The sequence below is a fragment of the Eleginops maclovinus genome, chromosome 13 (assembly GCF_036324505.1).
Source record: "Eleginops maclovinus isolate JMC-PN-2008 ecotype Puerto Natales chromosome 13, JC_Emac_rtc_rv5, whole genome shotgun sequence".
NCBI classification, from domain to species: Eukaryota; Metazoa; Chordata; class Actinopteri; order Perciformes; family Eleginopidae; genus Eleginops; species Eleginops maclovinus.
In genome coordinates, this window is record NC_086361.1 from 16,958,165 (window position 1) to 16,983,042 (window position 24,878).

At 41.3% G+C, this 24,878-nt stretch overlaps 1 protein-coding gene across 1 annotated transcript; it reads left to right on the forward strand.

The window, feature by feature from the left end:
* Positions 1-19,089: 19,089 nt before the first annotated feature.
* Positions 19,090-21,573, forward strand: dlx6a (distal-less homeobox 6a). Its single transcript, XM_063899525.1, has 3 exons — positions 19,090-19,785; positions 20,433-20,626; positions 20,831-21,573. Exons 1-3 carry the CDS (start codon positions 19,479-19,481, stop codon positions 21,068-21,070), a joined length of 741 nt encoding a protein of 246 aa, XP_063755595.1. The 5' UTR covers positions 19,090-19,478; the 3' UTR covers positions 21,071-21,573.
* The last annotated feature ends 3,305 nt before the right edge of the window (positions 21,574-24,878 follow it).

Genomic DNA, 24,878 nt, shown 5'->3' on the forward strand with positions numbered 1-24,878 from the left:
TAGCTTTTGGGAGGGATTGGAGGGGGCAGACTATGTATAAGAAACAGCCATGTCTTGAAACCACACTTTTGTGTCGAGACTTGACGCAGCCAATTATAAATGTTGGTCTAAAAGTATCAGCTCTTCAACTCTTGGCTGCCGGGTTAGTGGTACATGCCTGGGTTTGGATTAAAAAAACACAGTGCCATTATTCAACGTTTCAATTAGTTTGAGAAATTGGATACAAATGAGTCTTTGAAGTCTATAGTTCAACCATTTTCCAGTAAAGTTTTTATGTCACTGATGTCAAATATATTAAGAACAGTAGTTACACAAAACAAATGTTATGAAACAAAAAACCCACAACTTCCCTTCAGCATTTTAAAGCCTTTTAGCTCATTGTTTTGATTGTTTTTGTTCATTCTCACTGATTTTTGATGAACCACATTTAGAAGGTGAAGAGCAAGATGTTTTCCCTCAGGAATTGGTTATAAGAATCAACAAAACGATGGAAAAAGTATTGAAAGAAATACTTTTTTAGGAAGTTAAGTGTTAATTAAAAAACTTGAAAACACAAGGTTGTGTGCTCGTATTTCACCTTTTTTAACCTTGAAGGTTTAATGATTGTTCAGCTTATCCAGAGCCTACAAATGTAAATATGCATGTCTAGATAAGGTCATGTACCTGTTACAATTCTTTGCTTTAATCATCTTGCAGAATGTTGGCCACCATGTATAATGCTTCATGTTTACATCCGTTCTGTTTTTCTGTTGCTTGCTTGGATCTATACATGAATGCACAAGGTTAAAAACTGAGAGTAAGTCAATGCAGGCCAACCTTATTTAAAGAATAAAACTGAGGTGAAAGGTGACTCAGAACGGGAAGTAGAGTGAGGGGGAGGTTTGAAAGACGATGCAGAGCAAACATCCATTAAGAAGGTTGTTACAGGTGTGCGGAGACACAAACACACACTGCTCTTTACGTTCAGAAACCTCTGTGCTAACTTACAGCGTTTTTCTTCACCTCACTGCACAGTTGGGTTTATAGGACCTACTCAACCCTCCTGTATGACCAAAGTCGACCACTGCTCCACCTCCACCTCTGTGAACCAGTGTGACAGGTAAGTGACAGGCATCTTGAAAAATATACCACAGATTAATTATTTTTTCTTTCCTCTTCCGCCTTTATTCAAATGCACCATAAATATCCCTCTCACAATCTCTTTTTCCTTCCTCCTCCTCCGCCTCCACCCTCCTCACAGGTGGCTGTATCGAGCCTCCCTCAAATGTAAGCAGGCTCTTCTCATCACCCAGGGCTTCGGCCTCTGAAGCACTCCTCTGGGAGATTCCACCAGAGACCCAGGCCTGCACTCTTAATGCAAATGTGCAGCCACACTGGAATTGAAAATCTTGAGAGTCTGGCTCTTGGAACATTTTTTTCCACACAAGCAGCACAGAGACACACACAGTGTATAACACAGATACCTACGCATGCAACTTAAACGGCACAAAACAAAGCACACACCTTCTCCTCCTTCAGGGCAGTGTTATTTTTGGCTCGGGCTGGGACATATGTCACGGGGGAGTGCGTGTAGTGCCTGGTTAATTAGGGCTACCTCAAAGCGGGCATAAAAACGGAGGCGATATTTATTAGGCAGCATTTTAGCTGCTTGTCATGAATGCGTGTCAGGGCTGTAAAACAAAGTTTGAATGAGTGAGTCAGAAAATGTTCTGTAACCAACCATAGCTACCCTGCTGCTCACGGAGAGATTGACATTTCAAGTTTCTTTGCTCCAATTCATAAATACATCCTGCTCCGTGTACACTCTCTCACGGAAGATGAATCCCTCTCCCAGTAGTATTTATTTGTTGTAATCAAGAGGACAGAGTGATGTTTGTCCCCTAGTGCCTGCTGTACATGATTCCTCTTACAGCAGAGAAACACTTTTACACACCAGAACGCGTGTGATAATTTACGATTGCCATGCTGAGGTGGTTATGTAAAAGCTGACTTGTTTAATTTCGCACTGAAAGCTAATAAATCCCAGAGGTAATGTGAGTTAGTGTTACTGTAACTGTTGTTGTGATGAAATTAGTTACACCCTATAGGTGTTGATGTTCTTTATGAGTGAAAAGAGGTTTAGTATCCATTTGTGCTGAATTTATGTATTCCTCCACACATATATATTTCTTCAGAGAGTGTGTTATTGGCCACAGTTTAGACAGTTTCCTGTTTACAACTGAGAATGTGCATGCAGCAGAGGGTAGAAAATGGATTGCCCCAATGCCATGATGGTATGGACATTTTCAGTTCTTTGAAATAAAACCACTTGCAATGATAACACATTTCGAACAACATCTGTTGGTTCTCTTAAGCTGACATGGCGCACAGAATTATGGTGAAAAAACTAACTACAAGCATGACAACGCTGACCAAAACTATACAAAGTTAGGTCCTGCAAGTAGTGGGGAAATTAGCGGTTGGGACCTGGCCCCAGGTTCTTCCCCAGCGTTACCCTCCTATCCAAATTTGGTAACTTTTAGCTCGAGAAAATTCAAGATAGAAACAGCCAAACTGCTAAACTCAAGGCTTCAAATATAATTATACTTCTGATAATATTGGAATCTCTGCCACATATGAAACGGTGTTTAACTGAACATTTCTGAATCAAAAACCTGATCCTACTTTTTTGAGTTCTTCTTTTCACGTTCTGATGGTTATTAGGCTGATGTGAAACGCAGGAACACTCACTTTACTTTTTCTTTTCCTCTTAAGTTGAATCCCAGAAATAAGTGGCTCTTCCGTGGAAAAACAAACTGGAATTTCTTTCTCAAAACGTTCATGTGACATTGATGTATCTGTCCCTCACTAACTCTTTGTCACCGGATTTTCTTCCTCTTGCCCACACAAAGAGCATTGTTTATAGTTGTGTTTTGAGAATGTTGGCCACATTAAACTTCTCATTCACATCTATTTCAGCCTGTCCATTCATCAGCGTGAAAGGAGTAATAGTCCTAATTGTTCACACAAAGAATAATTCATGAACAAAAAAATGAAATTTTCGTCCAATGACTTTGATGTTATGATGTATTTTCACATCTGAGCGTAACAGAGCAGATCGTACTAAATGTAATAATATTATAGCTGCGTCTTCTTTAGAAGCGTCTAGAGCTTCTGTAACATTGCAGTGTGGTCTGGTTGATTCAAGGGTTCTGGTTTCATGATTTTTGGCTTGGAGCAGAGCGGGTTGTGGTTTGGAGTAAGGGTGCCAACAGAGGCCATGTGATAGGCATTACCTCAGAGTGAGGGTCCATGGAGATGATTAGACTTTAAGAGCTTTTTAATGCTCATTAACACTTCTGGCTCCTCTCAGGGATTACATCCTGGCTTCTTCTCACTTAAGCTGACATGAAGCTGTACGTGAAATGTAAGAGACTTAAACAGTGTACATTCTTGAAAAGACAAAGACAAATTCCAAAAATAGGTTCATTTTAAATGGAATTTTCCAGAACTGGATTTTTTTTTAAATACATATGTTTGTATCATTATGACACACTTCAGTCTCTTGATGTTATCCAGACCCTCTCTAGCCTCCATAAACATGGAGTTAGTATGCTACTGGTATTTATACAAAACCACTTAAATACTTAACGCACATTACACATGAAGCACAATTTGTCAAACTGTAAGGCACAAAATATAGCATTCATTAAAAGCAGTTTCATTCAAGATTAACACACATTTTCCAAAGTTTAATACAGAGATGACAATGAACAGGTTGTTCTGCTCTTTTTTCCTACGCGTTGTAATAGTATGTTGTTGCTGTGATTGGAGATTAGTATGAAACTTGCTGTGTGTTGCGAGGCTCATGCAGAAACTGTTAGTACAGCACTATTGTAATAGACTTGCAAATAGGTACTTTCCGCGTTGCGTGCACGTATGATTATGGTGAGAGCAGCATGATCATGACCAAGAATTTAAAAATTATTACTCAGTCTCATAATTTTATGAGCAGCGATTCAATGTTTTATTCTATAGTTTTATCCGTTCCACTTTAACCTCATACCTCCTTGGATCTGGCAAATAAATAATTTGCTGATGGCCATGCTTCACTGTAGAAACATCAGATGAATGGTGGAAAAACAGCCTAAGATGGCCACTAACTCTAACGGGGAGAACATTGTTTCTGGTCGATGTGTTAAATACATTAACATGGTTCTGTGTGTTTTTTTCTCCTTGCTCAGACCTCATAGCGCTTTCCTTAAATTTACAGCACTAGCCATCTTGCATTTTTCTTACTGGCATGATTTGGCCTTCACTGGTAGTTTTATTTATGGCGCAAAATGAGGCTTAAAATATTGCCATACCCCAACATATTGAGAGGGGCTTTACCAAACCATGGCAACTAATCACAGGTTGTTAAAGAAGTCACTAAGGGACTAAGTGAATAGTTACCATCTACTTCCTCCACAAGGATTCATCTTGTCAGCTGTCAGCGTATGATGGCGTATCGAGTGTAATTTATGATGCATCACTCATGATGCCTGATACTCAGGGCAAGACAAAGTGTTCTCAATGATTTGATAGCACAGCATTTTTCAAAATGATTAAGCTTTACACCTTAAAGGAATAGGATGTTCAGAAAACACTCTGAGTTATTAGACCATGATTGCCTAGCTAAGCATAATGAGGGTATGAAAATAGTACCTTGACACTGTCAGTGAAGACAACCAAGAACTGTAAAGGTGCAGCCTGGTCTTCTACAAATTACAATAAAGAAAAAACCTCATTAGTTGGTTTAGATTGATGGATAAACCAAAGACAGAACATTTACCAAGGAGTCGCTGTGGGTGTCCTGCTTGGAAAGTCAATACTGACTTATTTTAAGTTAGACTGCTTTAGTAACAAGCTTACATTTGTGTGAGGCAGCCTTACACGTAACCACATTACTTCTGAAATGGTTGCATGATTATCCATTCAGCTCGATAGATTACTATATTTCATTGTTAGCACTCCCCCTAAAACCCCAATTATTTACAGGTTAAACGTACAGTGTTACACCATTTCATTAGTCAGCTTTTGAGTTATGGGCTTATTTGTCATTCTGGACAGAGCCAAGCTAACTGTCTCCAGTCTAATCTTTGTTAAACATGTTTTGACTCCAGCTATGTAGAGGACATGAAATTCATATCTTACGTTGGACTACTCATTTACTATATTACTCATAACAAAGACTTAATATTGACTTCTGTGCGTAGAACTCTAAAACAACATCTTCCATCATCAGTAAGTTTGGTTTTTGTGATTAATACTTCTGGGGTTTCCATCAAACTGTGGTTCAGGCCTACTTGAATATTTATGCAACCTCTCAGCAAAATTGCAATGGCCTCGTAAAAATCCCTCCAGTCTTGATTAATTTGATTAATTGATAACACAGCTTGTTGCCGAAGATTTATCTAACGCTAAGGTCTAACATATAATTGAAAAGCTGAGGCTGAAAAATGGCAATGGGACACATTTGGTTTGTTTTGGCTTGGGAGCCTTGTTCCATTCTACGAAATGGGTTTGCAGACTACTAGTGTGGAGCCGCTCTCTTTTATTTGACTATGTGCCTCACTGTGAGAAAGGAAAAAATGGCTTTGTATAATCACCAACCAGCCATATGGCCCCAAAAAAAGGGAAAAAATGTTGGCAAATGCTTTTTGAGCAGAACATTAAAAAAAAGGGAGAGAGAGAGAGAGGGAGACGTTTCTGACCGCAACTCATAAACCGCACTTTATTTAGACTGGCGTGCACCCATTATTTGTTCACAGGGGCTTTCAGTTAGTCTGAGGGAAATATGTTCCAGCATCTGGGGGGGAGGAGAGGGAGGGATGATGGAGGGGAGAGAGAGAGAGAGAGAGAGAGGAGAGAGGGAGAGAGAGAGGAGGTGGGATGAACTCTTGCCAGGTGTCGGCCGTTGCCATGGCGTTCCATCAGGCGACTCCATTGCGGCTCGGCAGGCTCATCAGAGACTGAATGCCAATGGGAGGGCGTTTGCGGTGTGGAGAAACCGAAAGTGGCTCTAAAGCACTGGGCTCAAACCAACCCACCCAAACCCCCCCCACCCCCCCCCACACACACTTTTTTCCTCGCTGCCACCCAGCCTACGGGAATGTATAGAATGTGACCTGTTGTGATGCATGATTGACAGGGAGAGTCTATGTAATGCACTCAAGCCTGGCTCGCTCGGTTAAATGTGTCACTGCGAACTGAACGTTTTCGGTGACATATCCAAGAGAGTTGGGTTTAAAATAGGGCTCGATAATTCCTGTTAGGTGGATGATTTGCTGGTGAGCGGAGTGCATGATTATTATTTTTTTGGACCCCAGGCCTTCCAAGTACCAAGCCTGCAAGGGTTTAAAAACCTTTTTTGATATGCTGCAGCTGCATCTTGGCAGGAACTTGGATGCCATTTTTACACCCATAAAAACTTCAAATTCCAAAAACATTTTGCCTTCTGCTCCTACGGTATGAATGGTATTATCCTCTCCACTACTGTAACTACCCATGGCTCCTAGCAGTGTTTCCATGCTCATGAATATTATGTGGCATTGTTGGAAATATCACCACCATCATCATCATCATCATTGATATACAAAACATCTCTATCTCTTTTCACCTATATTCCTGCTCAGCAGAAACTGTACATGTTTCACAAACTGAATAGGCCTCGCTCGCTGCAACTCTTAGCAACTGTTGCTATGTGTAACATTGTTGAACTCCACCTCGCGCTCGCTCTTCAAATGCGAATGACTAATCCATCACGGAGCACACTGAAAGCTCTTGGTGAGGCCTGTGGAGCCGCTTGACGCCCCCCGTGACCCTCTCCTGGATGTTTCCTCATTACTTTATAATGTATTCACGCTTATGCTTCCATGGCGCTCGCCCTGGCCTCGTAATGGGAGGAAGCAGTGAGCTGTTCCAATGCATACGAGCCCGGCACAATTTGCACTTCATTTTATTAACAAAAAACAGCCAGCCCAGCTTCTGGCGGTGCCTTGCCAAAGCTCACCAGGCTCCAATGTGCTCTGCCGGCAAATTCCCTGCAATGTGACGACAGGATAGAGTCTCTCAGCATCAGTGGGGTACCTCCGCTGGCCCCCGGGAGATGCTGTCATTATGCGTGTTTGCAATCATGGGAGCTGAATACCTTGGCTGGAAGTGAGGGAGAGGACTGACGGAGGCAGTGGGAGAGAGGGGAGGGGATTGAGAGAGAGAGAATGAATGTTTCGGCTCCTCGGCTGTGTTTTGAGCTTTCTGAAATGCATGTGCTATCATAGCAATGTTGTGTTTACCACAGCAGGAGGCAAACACAGAGTCACAGAGAAGAGGCGCGGAAACGCCAGACACAGTAAAATGAGCAAAATACATACATTAGCACTCTCTGTATTCACTACACACGAGCTGAGCCGAGGGGGAAACTCATTTCAATATAAATGGAAGACAAGCAGGGAGTGTGTGTCTTTATATCAGCTTTTCAACATGTTTTTTTTTTTTGCTCGCCACATGGAAATATCCAGCAGAAACCCTGGGACGAGTTTTGCTGGGAAGTCAGGATGTCAATGTTAATTTTCTTCCCGTTGCTAAGGAGACTCTCTCGCTCACACAGAGGCCCTGGTTCCCTCCCCCATGGTCACCACGCTTTCAGTCAAAGAAACCTTTCTGTTTCCAGTCTTCCTTGTGCAATCAGACATTGAGGAACGTCTCCGCATCAGTCTGCTCTGTGGACCGGGAGACCCCAACATCTGGGGGCTGTATTGATTTCCAGTGGTGGGGGGGAACGTTTCCCTAGTGAGCTATTCAGAGTGGCGACTATAACACACACAGCCAATCTTCTGCTGTGATTTTCATGCTTGTGTTTTGATGGCAGGGTGTAGAGGCCGCTTGTCTTACACAGAAGTAACACAAGCAAGCATATTCTGTCCTGGCTGACAGATAGCGAACCAATAAAAAGAGACCCAGTAGCTTTGGTTGAGGCCTGTTTACTGAATCTTCTCAGTTATGTTTTTTGGTAAAACTGCAACACAGATGAACACACATATTACAGTACAGATACATGAAATACACTCATTCACCACAAATGAAGCTCAACAATGAACTAAATTAGCCATAGCAACTTAACTAGCCTCTTGCTAACTGTTAGCGTCGCGATTAGCATTAGCATAGTTAGCACGGTTTTCGTAACTTAAAATAAATGCCTCAACATCACAGTGCCATAAAACAACTAAAATAAACCAAGTGCATCTCTACTCACTGTTAGTTACACTCCAAGGCTCAGACAACCAACTCTCTGTGGTGGAGCACTCTCTATGCATGAACACTGAACACTGAAGGTGTGGTAATTAAAGCTGCAATAACTCAATAACACCACCAGGGGGAAACTTAATTTTGCAGTCACTGACATGAGTCAGAACAAAGCACTTTAATACATCAAGACCATACCCCCCTATGAGCCAGAGGCTTTAGCTGCTAGCCACATCAAGGGGAAATTGCTAATGTGAGGAAAGGAAGGAAAACATTGTAAACACGAAACATTTTAGTCTGTCAACGCCTAGTCAGAAGCGGAAATCACTGACACAAATAGCTGTTGTGTGGCTGCCTCTAAATGATCCCTCTCAGCCTCCGTAGTCACCTTTGCGGCTGACATGCTGTGCTAGTTATCATGTAACACATCAGGAGCTTAAGGGGGTTTTGATGATATGCTGAATGGCCAAACCCCCTTTCACCTTACTGGGCTTGTTGTCTCCCTGCAAACTGCACAGAACACATCCACATCTCTGCTAACATATTCTGAGTTGCTTTTTTGGAGGAGCATTGTCAAATTTTGTAGTCTGAATCAATCACAAAAGCAATACGAGGGTGGAAACCTTGTGCCAAAGCCTTGTTTTCTACCTGATACAAACCCCCCGCAGCATAATTTTGTTGTTCTGTCCTGCTATTCTTTGTTCATGTGTTTACTTAAAGAAATGTTTGGTCTGTCATTTGACAAAGCGACATTTTATAATAAACACCCAAGAGAGAGAGAGTATTTTGTATTGCATTTTATTCAGTTTCAAACATGTAGATACAGATAGATACATAAGATTTTTGAAAATGACTTTCAAATAATTATACTTACCACACAATTTGGTTTTAAAACACATTTGTGTTAATGAACATAACATTAGAGATGTGTTATCATTTTAAGCCTGTAAGCTTTTTTTTAATGAAATGTCAAAGAAAAAGTATTAAAATGTCCATCCCAGTTTCCCAGTTTTAATGTTAAGCATTGTCTGACCACCTCAGTCTAAATACCCCCCAAAATATTCAACATACTGTGGCTTGAAAGAGAAAAAAGCTGAAAATGCTAACATTTGAAGAGCTGGAATCTTGCATAGAAAAATATGAGAAATAATAAATCCACTATAAAAATAGTTGCCGATACATTTCTTGTTTTATCGACTGCACTCTGAGAGTTTCAGAGTCCATCAAGTTGTTTTATTACTGATGCGGAGCACATACAGGATGTCAGTTGGATACATGCCGTTAACATGGAAAGTGCCCAAGTCACAAGACTAGATCTTATACACATTTCTTTTGAGTGCATGTGTAGGCAACAGAGTGGCTGGCTGAGGGCTCGACAGGAAAAGACAAAAATGACAGGGATTTCACCAATGAATCCCTTTAGCAGGCCACTGACACATGAATGAGGGCAAAGAGACAGAAAAGAGAAAGAGCTAGGGAGGGAGAGAGGGAAAAAAAAGAGTAGACAACCAATTTGGGAGTAATGCAACTAAAAACTGACAAGTGTAATTTCATCCATCTGGGCCGATGTGTAAAAAGCGCTGCTCCGAACATTCCCCATGATTCCCCCTGATTGATCTTCCCCTGGTCTGAAACACCTATTATTAGCCACGAGCCTAATAGCACCAGGATGGCTCAGCGCTCTCCCAGGGGCCAATTCTCCGGTCATCTGCCCCTCACTCACCACAGCTGTGGAAACCAACCAGGGAGAGGGAGGCAGGGGGGGAAGCAGGGAGGAGATGGAGCTGCCAAGAGGGGATGGAGGCGTACCTATTGGGGGGGTATGAAGTGAAGAAAAAGGGGGAGAGAGGTGTGGGGTTAGGGAGAGTGAGCGAGGTTGAGGGGGGAGGAAGAGAGGGGTAGAGTGGGTATGAAGAGGAATATGGAGAGGAGAGATGCAGTGGCTGGACATGCATGGGGTTGGGGGGGTGGAGAATAATTAGAGGAAGGTGGGCGTGATGGAAAAGCCAGGGAGAGATATTGGAGAGGGGGAAACAGGGAGACAAAGAGAAAAAAAAAGTTATTCATAAGCATTCGCAAAAAAAAATAATCAATTTCACCTTTTGCTGAAATGAAAAAGACTGCAGAACATTCATTAGAGCTGGTTTTAATTACTCAGCGAGTGAAAAAGCAGTCGCCAGGGCTCGTCTACCCCCAGGTGAGGAAGCAGCTAATGCCAGGCCGACAATACAGCAGAGAAACAGCAGCAAGAGGAACAACGAGCTACTTTAAAATAAATTCAAACTGCAGGCCATATAGTATTTTAAGCTACAATGATGCAAACTCATTTATTGATTCAAAAACTTTATTGAGCTTCTTTTAAATCATCTGAACTAGCCATAAATGCTTATAATTTGCACACAGTCCTTATATTTACCATGTATAAACGGTACACAGTATATAAACATTAATAAGTAGAATATATAGTAAAACACAGTTGTAATACTATGTCTTCATTAGGAGAACGTACAATTGCAGACAGATACTGCACATGTATTTACACTTATCCACATACATCAAAGTGAGTTATAATAATTATTTAGCTTAAAAGCAATGCGTATACATGCTAAATAGAGGGACTTGATTTTTTATTAGTTTATTAAAAGAAATTCAGAAGAAATTCCTATATTTGGTGGACATAAAAATATTCAAGGTTGAACAAACGTGGGATAAATGTAGCCAATCAATTTTCAAATAATAATAATGACGGAGGACAGCGTTCAAGGTCCCAAACCCAGATTTGCCATGATAATGCCCAAGGTTGGATGTCAACAATAAGAAAGTTTGCAACGTGAAGTGAAGGAGAAATGCTGATTGCTGTCTGGCTCTTTTGGGTGATTTTGCGATGGATTAAGGTCAGAAGTCATCTGTTAATCGGCCCTTCAGTCTCTTTGATTGAGTGAGCCCTCAGGTGAGGCGTAATGCATTTTCAAGGGCAATGATGACAATAATTGGCTACCTTCACTTCACCAAAATGAACAAAGTCCTAAAAATCTCTCCACTCAAATCTGACAGTTCAGAGCAAATGAAAATAAAGGCTCTGAGGGCTTTCCAGCCAACAAATTAATAACTAGGATATTATGAGTCTGGCTATGGACATGATCTCCTGGCCAAATCATTACGCTGATCTCTGATCTAACTAAGAGGACCCCAGACTGTCCTGCTCACAAGTGTTTCACAGCAGCTATGATTCTGTTAGAAAGCTCATATTTGACATATTAAGGCCCAAGTGATGTTAAAACACTCCTGATTTATTCTTTTGAAAGAACAATGTTTAAGAACATTTCTGCTAATGCTGGACTTCCCCAATTCAAGAGGCTATTCAATTTATGAGATTCTGTCTGATACGTTTTCAATATTTAGATTTTTATCTGTAAAAATAGGAGAGAGTTTTTCTGAAAACATGATGAGCATTTTATTATTAGCTTTTAGCTTTGATTCAGGCTACCTAATGTATTGTAAAGGGAATTTATAAGTTATATATGTGCACCAAAGTCTGACCAATTGAATTTCTTATTGCTGTTTAAAGCTTCATATTATTACATTATTTAAGATTGCTTTTATTGTGTCTGTTCATCGTGTGCATTCTGAGCTGATGCTTGTTTTTAAACCTCGTATAACAATAATTGTGTCGTATTCAATTTTATTTTCATGGGATTGTTTTAAAAAATTAGCTGCAGTGTGATACCAAATGCAATTTTCAAACCCTTTAAAACGAACTGGAGATGTGATGAATGTAATGATGATGATTATGATAATAGCAACAACAACAGAAGCACCAAAATAAACATCAAGAGCAAGCTAATAATAATAATAGTGGCCTGATAATATTAATGCTAATGATGATGCAGGTAAGAGCTGGGAGAAAGAAATATGCTTTTGTGAACAAATGTATGTAAAACAGGTTTTCAAATCTGAGTCTATAAAAGCAACACTTTTCAGCTAAGTTTATAGGATTTTTTAGTATAATTAATACGGTTTTGCAAGGTATAATTTAACTGAGAAACAAAGAAACCCTTTTTACTGTGTGATCTGGAGATGTCTTTGAAACAGATCATTTTGTAGGTCTTTATACTTTAACTACACATTTGTGTCCCTTTAACCTAGCTTTTGCTTTTATTTAATGAAAAATACTAGTAAATAATGAAGGGACTCTAAATGTGAAGTTTTTTTTGCAGGTCTACTCTTGTAAGGTTTGCATAAATACCACACAACATTTGTTCAGTTGCTCTTTCTGTGATTATTTTCTAAAAGGACAGGAGCACAAGACCAAACCAAAACCCAGCCTGGTCTGAAATGCAGTTTCAGGTGGGAGTGTCTTAAGGTGCAGCAGACAAAGGTCCACAGCTCCTGAGAACCCGAGCAGCACCTCGTCCACCACATCTCACCAGGTGTGACTCCCTTTCTCTTCACTTTGTTTCCACATCGGTTCACACCGTGCTCTTAAATTTCAAGCTCTTTTATTTTTCAGTCAGTGTTGGCTATTGTGTGCATGCACTTCCTCCAGTGTGGTATTGATTCCCGCATGAGAGCCAACACACACACACACACACACACACACACACACACACACACACACACACACACACACACACACACACACACACACACACACACACACACACACACACACACACACACACACACACACACACACACACACACACACACACACACACACACACACACACACACACACACACAAGTTTGTAATGTTGTGTGCATTGACGATATGTGTGTGGGGGTTTTCTTGTGAGAGATGCATCAACAAAATATTCCCACCAACAGGATTTTTTAGTATTTTCACAAAGGCCTATTCATACCCAATCAAGTTTAATCCTGTATCTGATCAATTACAGTTTATATTTTCTCTAGTGCACATCATGGAGAGTTCTCAGTGTTTTTTCATCTTTGGGTAGCTTGGATACACCCCTGATTGAGTTTTAATGGATATTTAAATGTGTCAATCGTGGCTTTATTTATGCAACATACTCTCTAAAGGATTTTTCTGTCATTAATATATTTTTTAAATATTATACTTTACATGGTAATCCAGGTTTATCCCAACAGAAATGTCTTCACATCATCCTGCATATTTATGTAACTTAATATTACATGATTCAGTGTTCTGTGAAACGAAGCATTGTGTTCTGAATTTAATTTATTTGTCAGTTGTTCTCAAAAACACGTTTATAACTCGCATTTGTGATCGAGATTAGGGCCGCTACACCTCGTTAAAAATCAAGCCATTGTAATTTCCAGCCTATGCTGCTACAAAGACTGTTTAAGTGGAACATTTAGTATCCTTGCAGAATTTAATGAATCCCCTTTTTTAAGGGCTCACTGTGATCCAGTGCTTCGGGTGTCATTTTCCCTCTATCTGGCTCCATGCTGCGTGTGGCGCGCACAGGAGGCGCGCTCAGATCTCTGCGGAGGTTTTAACCACCTGCCTGCTCCGACACACAGTAGGCTAAGCCCTCTCCTGTGATGACACGGTATCGGTCAGAGTCACTGATAAATAATCCTCTAATTGCAGATTATATTAACTAAATGAAAAACCTCCACACATCTGACATGATGCTTGTTTTTAGAAAGCATCTCTATAATAAGATTCTAGTGATATAGTTATTTTTATTTAAATATTCTTGTTTTTCAGCCATTTAGATCTTCTATAGCATCATTTTTAATACAAGAACTAATCGAACTAACTAACGAACTAGTGATGAATGATCAATGGGGTGATTATGGCGAGCATTGACAAACAAAAGACCCACAAAAAACCGAAAAATCCTACTTTAAATAACAATAATAAAACAAGTTTTGCTGCCACTATTTGTAATATTTCAACGCAAAAGCTTGAGATTGCCACACAAAAAACAATGACAGGGAAATAATGGACCCCTTGTATATTTAGCATTTTCGATTTTTGTAATGCGAACCAAACGCCTTCTTAATTCTGATAAAACCAGATTTCATCCTTTAATTTTCAACATTCCCACTGTGACAGGTTGTACCCAGGAAGAAATATTTCGGTAGTTTGGTTAATGCTCTTCGTTGTCAAGTATTCTGTCTTAATTTCTCCTTCTCTCCGTTTCTTTCTCTCTCTCGGTCACGACAGATGAAAAGGCGCTGTAATTATTCCTGGAGGTTGGGAAATAAATGATAGTCTTTGAAGTAGGCCCGGGCCTTGGACTACATTAGAAGCCAAGCATGTGATTTGCAACTGTTGAAGTAAAACCCTCTCTCTGCTGCAGGAAGGGGAAAAAAAGTGGGAAAATGAGGAGGGTGGATTCTCGGCAAAAGAAAATGGTATCTTTGTTTGCTCTCCTTTGTTTACCAGGGGATTCTTTCTCATTTTTCATATTTTTTCTCCATTTTTTACTAATTCATTTCAATGGCTTTCAAACAGGAAAATGGAAATGTTGCTCCTGCCCTCTATTTCGGAGGCAGTGTCCTGGCAACAGAGCAATTTTCTATCATCAGGGATAAACGGCATCGAACAGTACATTCTGATAAAAAAAAGAGCCCATGATTGCTGGCCTTCCTGTCTGTCATCTATCGACCAAATCCTCTCCTTCAAGACCGACCACTGTGCTGTCAGACCTAATAATGTCGCGTATTAAGTCGGGAGAGGGAAAAAGGGAACTATAGTCTTATTTGTCACCAACATAAAATTCAGATCAACTTTTTGGATATAGCTCCTTTATTAATGCCTTGGTATAGGATCAAAGAGTTATGTGTTTTTACCAGATCTAACAGACATTAACACGCAGCATTACATGATAATGGATACATATATAATATTATGTTAATAATATTAAAAGTGTATTATAAAACCCTTATGCCTTATTGATTAATTAAACTAGATAATTTAAGACATTTCCATATCCTATTATCATAAATATTCTATCGTTAAACTTCACCATTGATACGTTATTTTCACTATTTCAAAAACCAATGACAATGTATAAAAACAATATGACGGGAAAAAAACCGAGAGATGCAATCACTCAGCTGGCCCTAAATATTCAGCAGAGGAGGCGACAGGAGAAACAAGCAGTCTTAATTAGGACTCGGGCCCTGAGTGGGACCAGTGCGGCTTCAGTCGTGCCAAATTAAATCCATTAGTCTATGAGAGGCTGTGAGGACTCAGTGGTGCAGGCCTTTGCTTATTTGTGGTCATTTAACTCCACTACCAACACGCTACGCTGGGTCCATCTGAAGGCCCTCTCCTGCACCTGGGGCCATGCATATGCCAATTTTGCCATTTACTGGAGAGATAATGCAATCCTAATTTATGATGCAAAACTTATTGTAAACAGTCGTGTGCCCGGGAGTGCATGGTTTCCTTTATGCCAAAACTGCACTAATTTTTCTTGGTGTAGTTGCACGCTTTCACAAAACACATCAAAGACTTTGCATAAGTGGGTTTGCATTAGTGTGCGTAAAAGCGGCGCGCCACCATTTGGTCACGGATGAATTCTACTGGAGCATTAAAGGCTGATCGGTGATCATTTTGGGCGGTGTGTGTCTCAGGGGATGCTCCCTCTAAATCTAGTTACAATGAACCATGTTATACTGACAGCTGTGTGCAGTATGCATCTGCTCTTCTCCTAGCCACTTCCGGCCCTTCACGAGGCAGAGATCGAGAGCCGTCGACGCCTGGCTGTCTGTGGAGAGCCAGTGGCTTTGCGCTGCGGAGAAGAGAGACATGCTGTTTAAGTGCCTCCCGGTCTCTCTCTGCAGTGACAAGCCTCAGCGTCCCCAAACCGCCCGGATCCCAGAGAGCAGCCAAGGAGGTGGCTTTCCATGCAAACCAGTCAATAGCTGTTAGAGGGACCGACCGCAAACGCCCAGCCTCTCGCTACAATTATGACCTGCATCTTGCTGGAGCTCTGTGTTAACGTTCAGTTATGATTAACACATGGGGCCAGATAGACTAGAAAAGACGTGATGAGTTAAAGCCGTCAGTGACACACAGAGAGGACGTAAAAAGAGGGAACTAGTTAAATTATTATTTTTTTGTGCTGCTCTGACATAAATCTAGCAATTTATACGTGCGTAAAGGGCCTGCGGATACTGCTATCACCAACATAGTTGCCTATCTGCCTTTAGAATATTTAAACTCACGGTGACTTTGTTAACCATGATATAACGCCAGGTTACATCTACAAACACAATGTAAAATATTCTCACGTTTCATGTATGCCGAGTTAGACAGTGGATGCGAGGGAAATCCCAGGCCTGGAGTGATTTTAGAGAGTCATTCATCAGCGTGTGTAAGACAGCTGGAAATAAAGACCACTTCTGTTAAACCAGCATGGCCATTGATTGTGCTGAAGGTCAATCATCTACTTGGGACAAAGTGATGTGTGAAATATATTGAAATATAAAATAATTTCCCTCCAGAATAAGGCTATGAACTCCTAATAGAGCAGAGTTAAACAGGGGGGCCTGAAACAGCAGGTGGAGCGTTTGGACCATGATGTCTCCTTTTAGAAATATAAGAACATTTTGCACAATTGTTTTTTGAAAGGAAGCGAATTGATGGTTTATGAATTCCGTCCACTGATAACATCCAGTAAAGAGCGATTGTATCTTCATTTTCCTTGCAATTAGACACGGCTGTCAGCATGCATGCAATATGCTACATCTTAAACATTTCAAAGCACCAAGGTCGAGTATGTCATGTTCTCTCTATTCAAACAAATTCGTCCTTTCAACGCTTCCCTTAATCTCAGTGTGCTTAGAAAAGCCTCCCAAGACGCCTGCAGGACACCAAGAGTTTGAAATTACCCGCGCAGTTATCCCACAATTTAATAATCCCCACTCAGACTATCCTGCAAAATTTAAAACCTGAAGAATAAAGATGTCTCAATTTTAATCGAGCCCGGATATTTTAGCCCACGGGGGAAGGCAACTGACATCACTGCAAAGCATGTATGTCTTTGTAGTAGCACTGAAAGGCGATTAGAAAAGGTACAGGATCTGGTTTCTCCTCTGCGTGTCCAAGTGGAACACGGGCAGGGGAATTGGCCACTATGTTAGATCACTGAGGGGTGACCAAGGTGTGCTGAGTCCTGCGAGCTCTGCACGGCCACTGCTCTGTGCGTAAAATGCAGAATTGTCAGAGGCAAAAAAATCATGCATCAGTGTCCGAGAACATAAAAAGAGCATTCAAAGGAAGCTCTTACCTGCAGCTCTTCTGAGGAAAGCAGCACCCCGGTTTTTAAAAATAAAATGTACATGGATGTTTGGCTAAAAAGCAAGTCCGTCTGGATGTCTTAGGCTCGCTTCCCTGCCTCTGTGCTCCTCTCCTGATCTGCTGCTGTAAAATGATTATCCGGCTGGGTTGTGCACTTTTAAATCCCACAAAGTAAATAACAACCGTAGCTGACGATAATAGCAAGGTACCAAGTTCTTGTTACAGAAAAGGAGAAAATTGAAACTAAACGCTGCATTTAGACAACCATTTTTGATAAGAGGATAATTGAGGCGACACTGGCGTATAATTAGGGGATAATTTATGCTATATCCACTTTTATTCCACCCTCCCAAAATAAATCCAGTCCATAATCATTACAGGCGAATTGTTCTTAATTTTATAGCTGCAATTTGAGCAAAGTGTGGCCGCTAATCAAATAGGTTTTCGTAGTAACTTGATTGCAACCATAATTATTTTTTCGTCGCCCTTTTTTTTGGATGAAACCGCTGAATGATACATTGCGGCAATATTTTTGCTGAAAGTGGCGCAAAACATCATTTGAATACCTATTGCATTAATGTAAGCGAAAATAGCATTTTATTCTTATATGTGGATCAAACATTGCAGCCCTGAGAGGCAAACTGTATAATTTACATATATTGAGGACCCTATCAGGCCTCAAATTACAACAGGGATAAAAGACACTGTCAGTTTATCACGGTATCCACCCTTCTATGTGCAAAATAACCTATTGTACCTCAGGCATATTGTTATTTGATGTGTCACATGTGCTGTATTTTGAATTGTGTGAAGATCCCTAATCATATGGTCAGTAGCCCCAGGGAAAACGAACAGTTATAATATATGTTACTTTCTGTGGAGAGGGGGGCTTAAACAGGGACTGCTCATGAGGCGACATCCAAGAAAAATACTGTACTGCAAAGAAAATGAGTTGATTAATAAGTATTTCGTTTTTGTTTAACTGTAAAACTTTATATTTGTAAACTACAAAGTAGGTAGTTGGCTACTTTTCTTATTTTGTCGGCAATTCCACCTGTTTCAGTAGTTTCCCTGACATAAACCAGACCACTTCTCTAGTATAAATAAATAAAGTGTGTTTAAAGGAAACTTTAAATGTGCAGTTCATACGAATGGGATTTTTTCACACTCATTTTTGAATGTTTATAAATTTGATTGAAAAATATCTAATACGTCTTAACGATGATAGATGACTTGCGGGGGGGGGGGGGGATATTTTGTGTGGCTATCTTGTAAATAATGTATTGCTGCTTGGTATACAAAAATGTTTGGAATTTAATATTATTAAAAGGATTTTTGTAAGATGCTTTACTATAAGTTATTAATTCCTAGAGAGGAGGAGTTAAAAGGCACAAACTGTTGGCTCGTCAGGCTAAATCAAAGTGCGCGCTATATGTTGTGCGTCGTGCGTAATTTGGGGGTTTGGGTAAAAAACAAAATCGACTCGACAGTTGCGAAAGAGCTGGTTTTACGTGTGAAGCTTGTCTGTAGGAATTATGCGTCTTTCCCACCATATATTATTTCCCCCATAGTTGTGGTGGGAGCTGGTAAGTGGGTTAACTCCAGCTCAAGTCTCCGTGAAGCGCAGAGCACTGATGACGTTGGGTTGGATGACCAATCGGGAGGCGCTGCCCTTTGGAGACAAACCATTTTACTTGTAGTGTCTGCATCAAGTCTGCAAGCAAGGGCTCAATTTTAACAGAATCCACCTTAAAATCTCTCCCTTAACTTATGCCTGCCTTCCGCCACTTTGAGTGAGAATATCACACGACAAGGGGGGAAATAAAGACGCCTCTGGAAAATTCGGTTGTTAATAGGACAATATCTGTTCGCGGTGGAGAGGGGAGAGAGACAACAGCACAGCGAGAGAGAGAAAACCGATTTGGTCTTGAGAGAGAGGGGGGTGAGTGCTCTCAAGGCAGAAAATTCGATGATGACCATGACTACGATGGCTGACGGTCTGGAGGCTCAGGACTCGTCCAAGTCTGCTTTCATGGAGTTTGGGCAGCAGTCGCACTCACAGCAGAGCTCCCCGTCGATGGCCAGCGGCCACTACCCGCTGCACTGTCTCCACTCCGGCTCACACGCGCACCACCAGCACGACAACACCGCGTACACCGGGACCAACACCTACAACCGGTCGTTACCCTACCCCTACGTGAGCCATTCGCACCACAGCCCGTACCTGCCATCCTATCACAACAACACGGGAGGACAGACAAGGTTAGACGGCACAGGTAAGAGACCCCCTTTTTAGCCAAGTGGAAATATCAATCCGCGGCGACAGAGTACTATTAGCGTATGTTTTAGTACCCACAATGGGAATCTAACCTTTCTCCCTGCTCGTGTTGGTGTCATGCCCAAGCCACCGCCACTCCAAACTCGGACGACTGATCTTTCAAGCGTAGGTGTGCTACTACAACGAAGAAAAAATGTGCGTAAAAGGCACCGGATAATGCGAGAAGCAGCCTGTTACCTTCTCTGTCTCTGTCTTTAGTTTTCCCGTTTAGCACTCCCCTCAAAACCTGTTTTAATGCCCGGGGTGTGATCATCACGACCGTGCAATCCTCACCAACTACTCGTGAAAATTAGGCAGCCCGCACGCCTTGAATGTTGTAATTAGCATTTAATTGACATGTCATTACCAGCAATATCCTAAATATGACAGCGTATGAGGATTGTGGCTGCCACGGCGTTTAAAGGCAATGTGAGTTGTCAGCGTTTATCGGTTGGAATTTAAATTTTTAGACCGTTTCTGAAGGCGTCTCTGAATTGATCTTCACGCAATATTCCTGCTGTTTGGACACGTTTGTATTTTTCTGCTCTGAAAAAAAAAAATGCAGGCTGTGGTTTTGAATATTAACATTGGTTGTTTTTGTTGCAGAGCAGCAGAAAACGACGGTGATTGAAAACGGGGAGATTCGTTTTAATGGGAAAGGCAAGAAGATTCGCAAACCTCGGACAATTTATTCCAGTTTGCAGCTTCAAGCACTGAACCACCGTTTCCAGCAAACACAGTACCTCGCTTTACCGGAGCGCGCCGAGCTGGCTGCTTCTCTAGGACTGACACAAACACAGGTGAGGAGGAATTTACCCTCTGGATTTGAACTTTAACACATGCAAACCATCATGTATAAAACTACAATATATATACTAATTATTTCTAATTATTTGGTTGTTTTTGTAGTGATAATCTTAAATGTAATCATGCATTTTGCAGGAACATTTTCACAATTAAATTCTTCATGCTCCACTAATTACCCTCGTCTTTCTCTCCTGCAGGTAAAGATCTGGTTCCAGAATAAGAGGTCAAAGTTCAAGAAGCTGCTCAAGCAAGGCGGCAACCCGCACGAGAGCGACCCTATGCCGGGCTCCATGTCCCTCTCCCCACGCTCCCCGACCATCCCTCCGATATGGGACGTGTCTGCCTCTTCCAAAGGAGTAAACATGCCGGCCAACAGCTACATGCCCGGCTACTCTCACTGGTATTCCTCCCCTCATCAAGATTCGATGCAGAGATAGACTGAGGAGGCAGGAAGGTCAGTGAGCTGTCTGGAGGCCTCCGGATCTCCGCCATGCAGTTTCCAACGTAGCCTACAATTTGTGTCAGCGCAGAGACTGGATGCTGGAGAGGAGGAAAAACCCCTCTGCTGCTCCTCTGCCGAAGGATAAAAACGCAGCCATGCATCGGTGTGATGACACAAAGGGAACTAACCATTTTAACGTATGGCTGTGCAATGGGACTTGCATATTTGTTATGCTTTCATTCATGTCAACATCTGACCGTCAATATACCAAATATTATCAGTGACATTTAAGCCATTTTGGGCAAAGACTGCTTACACTCTCCATGCGCACTGGCGCCCAGAGCCCGTTGCCATGGTGGACTCCTGACTGCTTTTTTTTGGTTGTTTCTCCAACATGCAAAATCAAGCAAATTGTCTGTCTGTAAATATACTCTGCGATTTTAGTTGTACATACACTTTTTATGTTTTGTCAGATTGAGTAAACCGTGACTCAAAACAGATGCCTGCTGTTGCATGATTTCACAAATTCATTTTAAACTAGGCCTTTTTATGCTGAATATTGGGCCAACATCACATTCTAACAGGCCCACTTCCCGTCCCCCTGGTGTGTACGAGTTTCTAACATACAAAACGAACATAAGGTAATGACACAGTGCTCAGTGAAAAGCCCGTTTCATCAGAGTAAACGATTTAAATAAATCCAAAGCGCTTAATGACTGTTGAAGAACGCCACAGTATATAGATTTATCAAATGCTCCGGAGGAAATTAACTTACCCTGCCCCGCTGCTGTCTATATTCACCTCGAAAGACATTTGCTCCAGGTCCAGCTTATCTTGTCATTTCACCCCCAATTATTAGAAGTATTGACAAAATGTTTTCTCCCTTCTCTCCGTCCTAATGCAGGCCGTTAAATGCCAAGCTCCACGGGATCGATGTTGAACAAAGCAGCCAGCTGCAGCGGCGTTCAATATGAAGGAGATATTTGGGACAATTTGTGGGTTTTTATCCAAGTGAGGCTTTTTTTCCATTCTCATAAATGCAGGCATAATTAGGGTAATTTTTGATGTAGCCCGCTGATTACAGCGTTTTTACCGTCAAAGATAATTACCTGTAATTTTCTACCACTTTTAATACTAAAAGGCATCTTTATTTGGATTTGAGGTAGCACAGATGGAACAAAGGGGGAAATTATTCGGTTATTCACATACAAATTGCTGAGAAGAGTGAGCGCTCGGGATATTATGTGAAATTACAAGCTGAAAAGCTTCATGCAGCTGTCAAGTCGCGGATGTCCCACTGGCGTACATTCAGCCTATATACCTGAGCCACCAGCCTGCAGGGGCCTATCTGCTTAGGGGCCATGAACACCCTGGTCTGCAGGCTGCAGGGAGCCCGGAGCAGAAGTCGAGTAAACATCAACAAAGCTCATAAATACACAGTTGGGTTATTCAACACCAAAGACTGACACGTTTCATCTTGTTTTGAAAATGAAAAAAAAAAAATGCTTTGATGAGATAAATCAGATGAAGATAGATAGATAGATAGATAGATAGATAGATAGATAGATAGATAGATAGATAGATAGATAGATAGATAGATAGATAGATAGATAGATAGATAGATAGATAGATAGATAGATAGATAGATAGATAGATAGATAGATAGATAGATAGGCAGACAGACAGATAGATAGATATGCAGCAGAGTGACAGATAGGGGGATGGGGGGTGCAGTGGGATGTGTCAATTCTTGTTCTGTGAGCTATCAGCAGTACAGCACATACAGCAGGCTTCACATAGCCTATAAAAGCTCCTACAACACCTGACAAGATCTCACCACATTAACTGTTCGGTTCAACAGCGCCAGAACAACCTCCATAAACACATCCACACTCCAAATGGTATCTCCAATAAATAAAATAGCAAATAAGATATGTGGAAATCCGACAGAAAACTAGACGATTAAGCTGATGAGTAGCATGCAATGTCACAGCCTCCTCCGACATAAGGATTCGTCACAGGATAGAAGATATAAGACTCATCCTTACCTCTCTCCGCTTCTCTAACATAGATAACCAAAACAGGTCTGCACGGTTTTACTGCTGGTGGTTGAATAAGCAAATCCAGGTGGGAAAGTGTTTGCACACCCCGGTAAGCTCTTATATATTGCCTGCAAAATTAGCTGTTATTACTGTCACTGTTTAGTGATGGCGAGCTTGGGAAAAAAAAGCTCTCTGCAATCAAGAACCAAGCGCATCTTTGCAAATTATAGGTAATTGTCAATGTCCAGATTATGATAATGGAGGCCCTAATCCTGGAGAATAATTATTGTGGAGTGTTACAGTTGAAGCTGTCCAGTAAAACTAACTGTCATTATTTAGACTCGATTTGCAAAACGGGGGGAAACTAGCTGAGTGGAAAATGTTCGGTTGGAAATAAACGGGGGCTCTCGATATAATGGCACCACTAGTGTATATATGTGTGTGTGTGTGTGTGTGGGTGTGTGTGTGTGTGTGTGTGTGTGTGTGTGTGTGTGTGTGTGTGTGTGCGCGCGTGTGTGTTTGTGATATAAAGGCCTATGTGTGCATCTGTGCGCGCACCTGAGTGTTCTTGACATCGTGAACGTGCCTTGTGAAAAAACTAAATTTCGCGAGTGACCTGCTCGCATTGTAATTACAGGACTGCAGTTTAGTATACAGCAGAAATAAGGCTGTAAACAACAACAACAACAACATGCACGGTGGCGTTGAAGATTAAGAAGGGTTGTGCTCCTGTGTGTGTGTGTGTGTGTGTGTGTGTGTGTGTGTGTGTGTGTGTGTGTGTGTGTGTGTGTGTGTGTGTGTGTGTGTGTGTGTGTGTGTGTGTGTGTGTGTGAGAGAGAGTAAAGTGTGTTAGACTGCAATCAGGAAGAGGATTCTGTGTCAGGTGGAAATGGTAACATGCATGGGTCAGTGTGTGGGTCAGATGCAGTCTTGTTTACTGTGTGTGTGTGTGTGTGTGTGTGGGGGGGGGGGGGGGGTTGTGCAACATGGTCGTTTGTAATATCTCACTTGTATGATCGTTGTGCATATGGCCGGGCAAATTCAATTAGATCAATTTTCAAATCCCCAATGTTTCCCACAGTGGCACTGGTTTGTTTAGTGGTTTTTGCGCTGGTATTACTGGCTGCTAATAACATGGTGAAATGCTGGAGGATTTTCCTTTTCTTTTTCTTCTCTGTTTTTTATTTCACCCGGAAGGTGGGCTGCGGCCGGGAGTGGCAGAGCTCTGGAGCCGGTCTACCCCCACAGGAATGCGGATTGTCTCAGATCTCCGTGCCGCCCCCTTCGCCTCCTCTCTGCCATTCAAAGCGGCTAATTGTAGGGGACACAAAGCGAGAGCGACTGCAGACTGTCTGCTGCGAGGAGCAGGCATTTTATTCACAGACGAGCAGGAACCGACTGAAAGGCTCAATCAGGCTCCCCACTAAAAAACAATACGAGGGATAAAAGGTGATCATTCTGGTGTTGATCAGAGGCAGTCGTGAAAATAATAGTAATAATAATAATAATAATAATAATAATAATAATAATAATAATACCATTTGTTAAATATTAGGGGGGAAATAATGTGGGATTATTGGAACAATATGAGTTCATTTAAAAATATGAATTTAATCATATTAATAATATTAATAATAATAATAACAATAATAATAAAACTAACACTGTTGGGGTATGATGTCTATGATAAACATAAATCAGATTGTAAACAAATACAATCAAGGAAAATACCCACTTCTAAAAACATAACTTCACAAACAA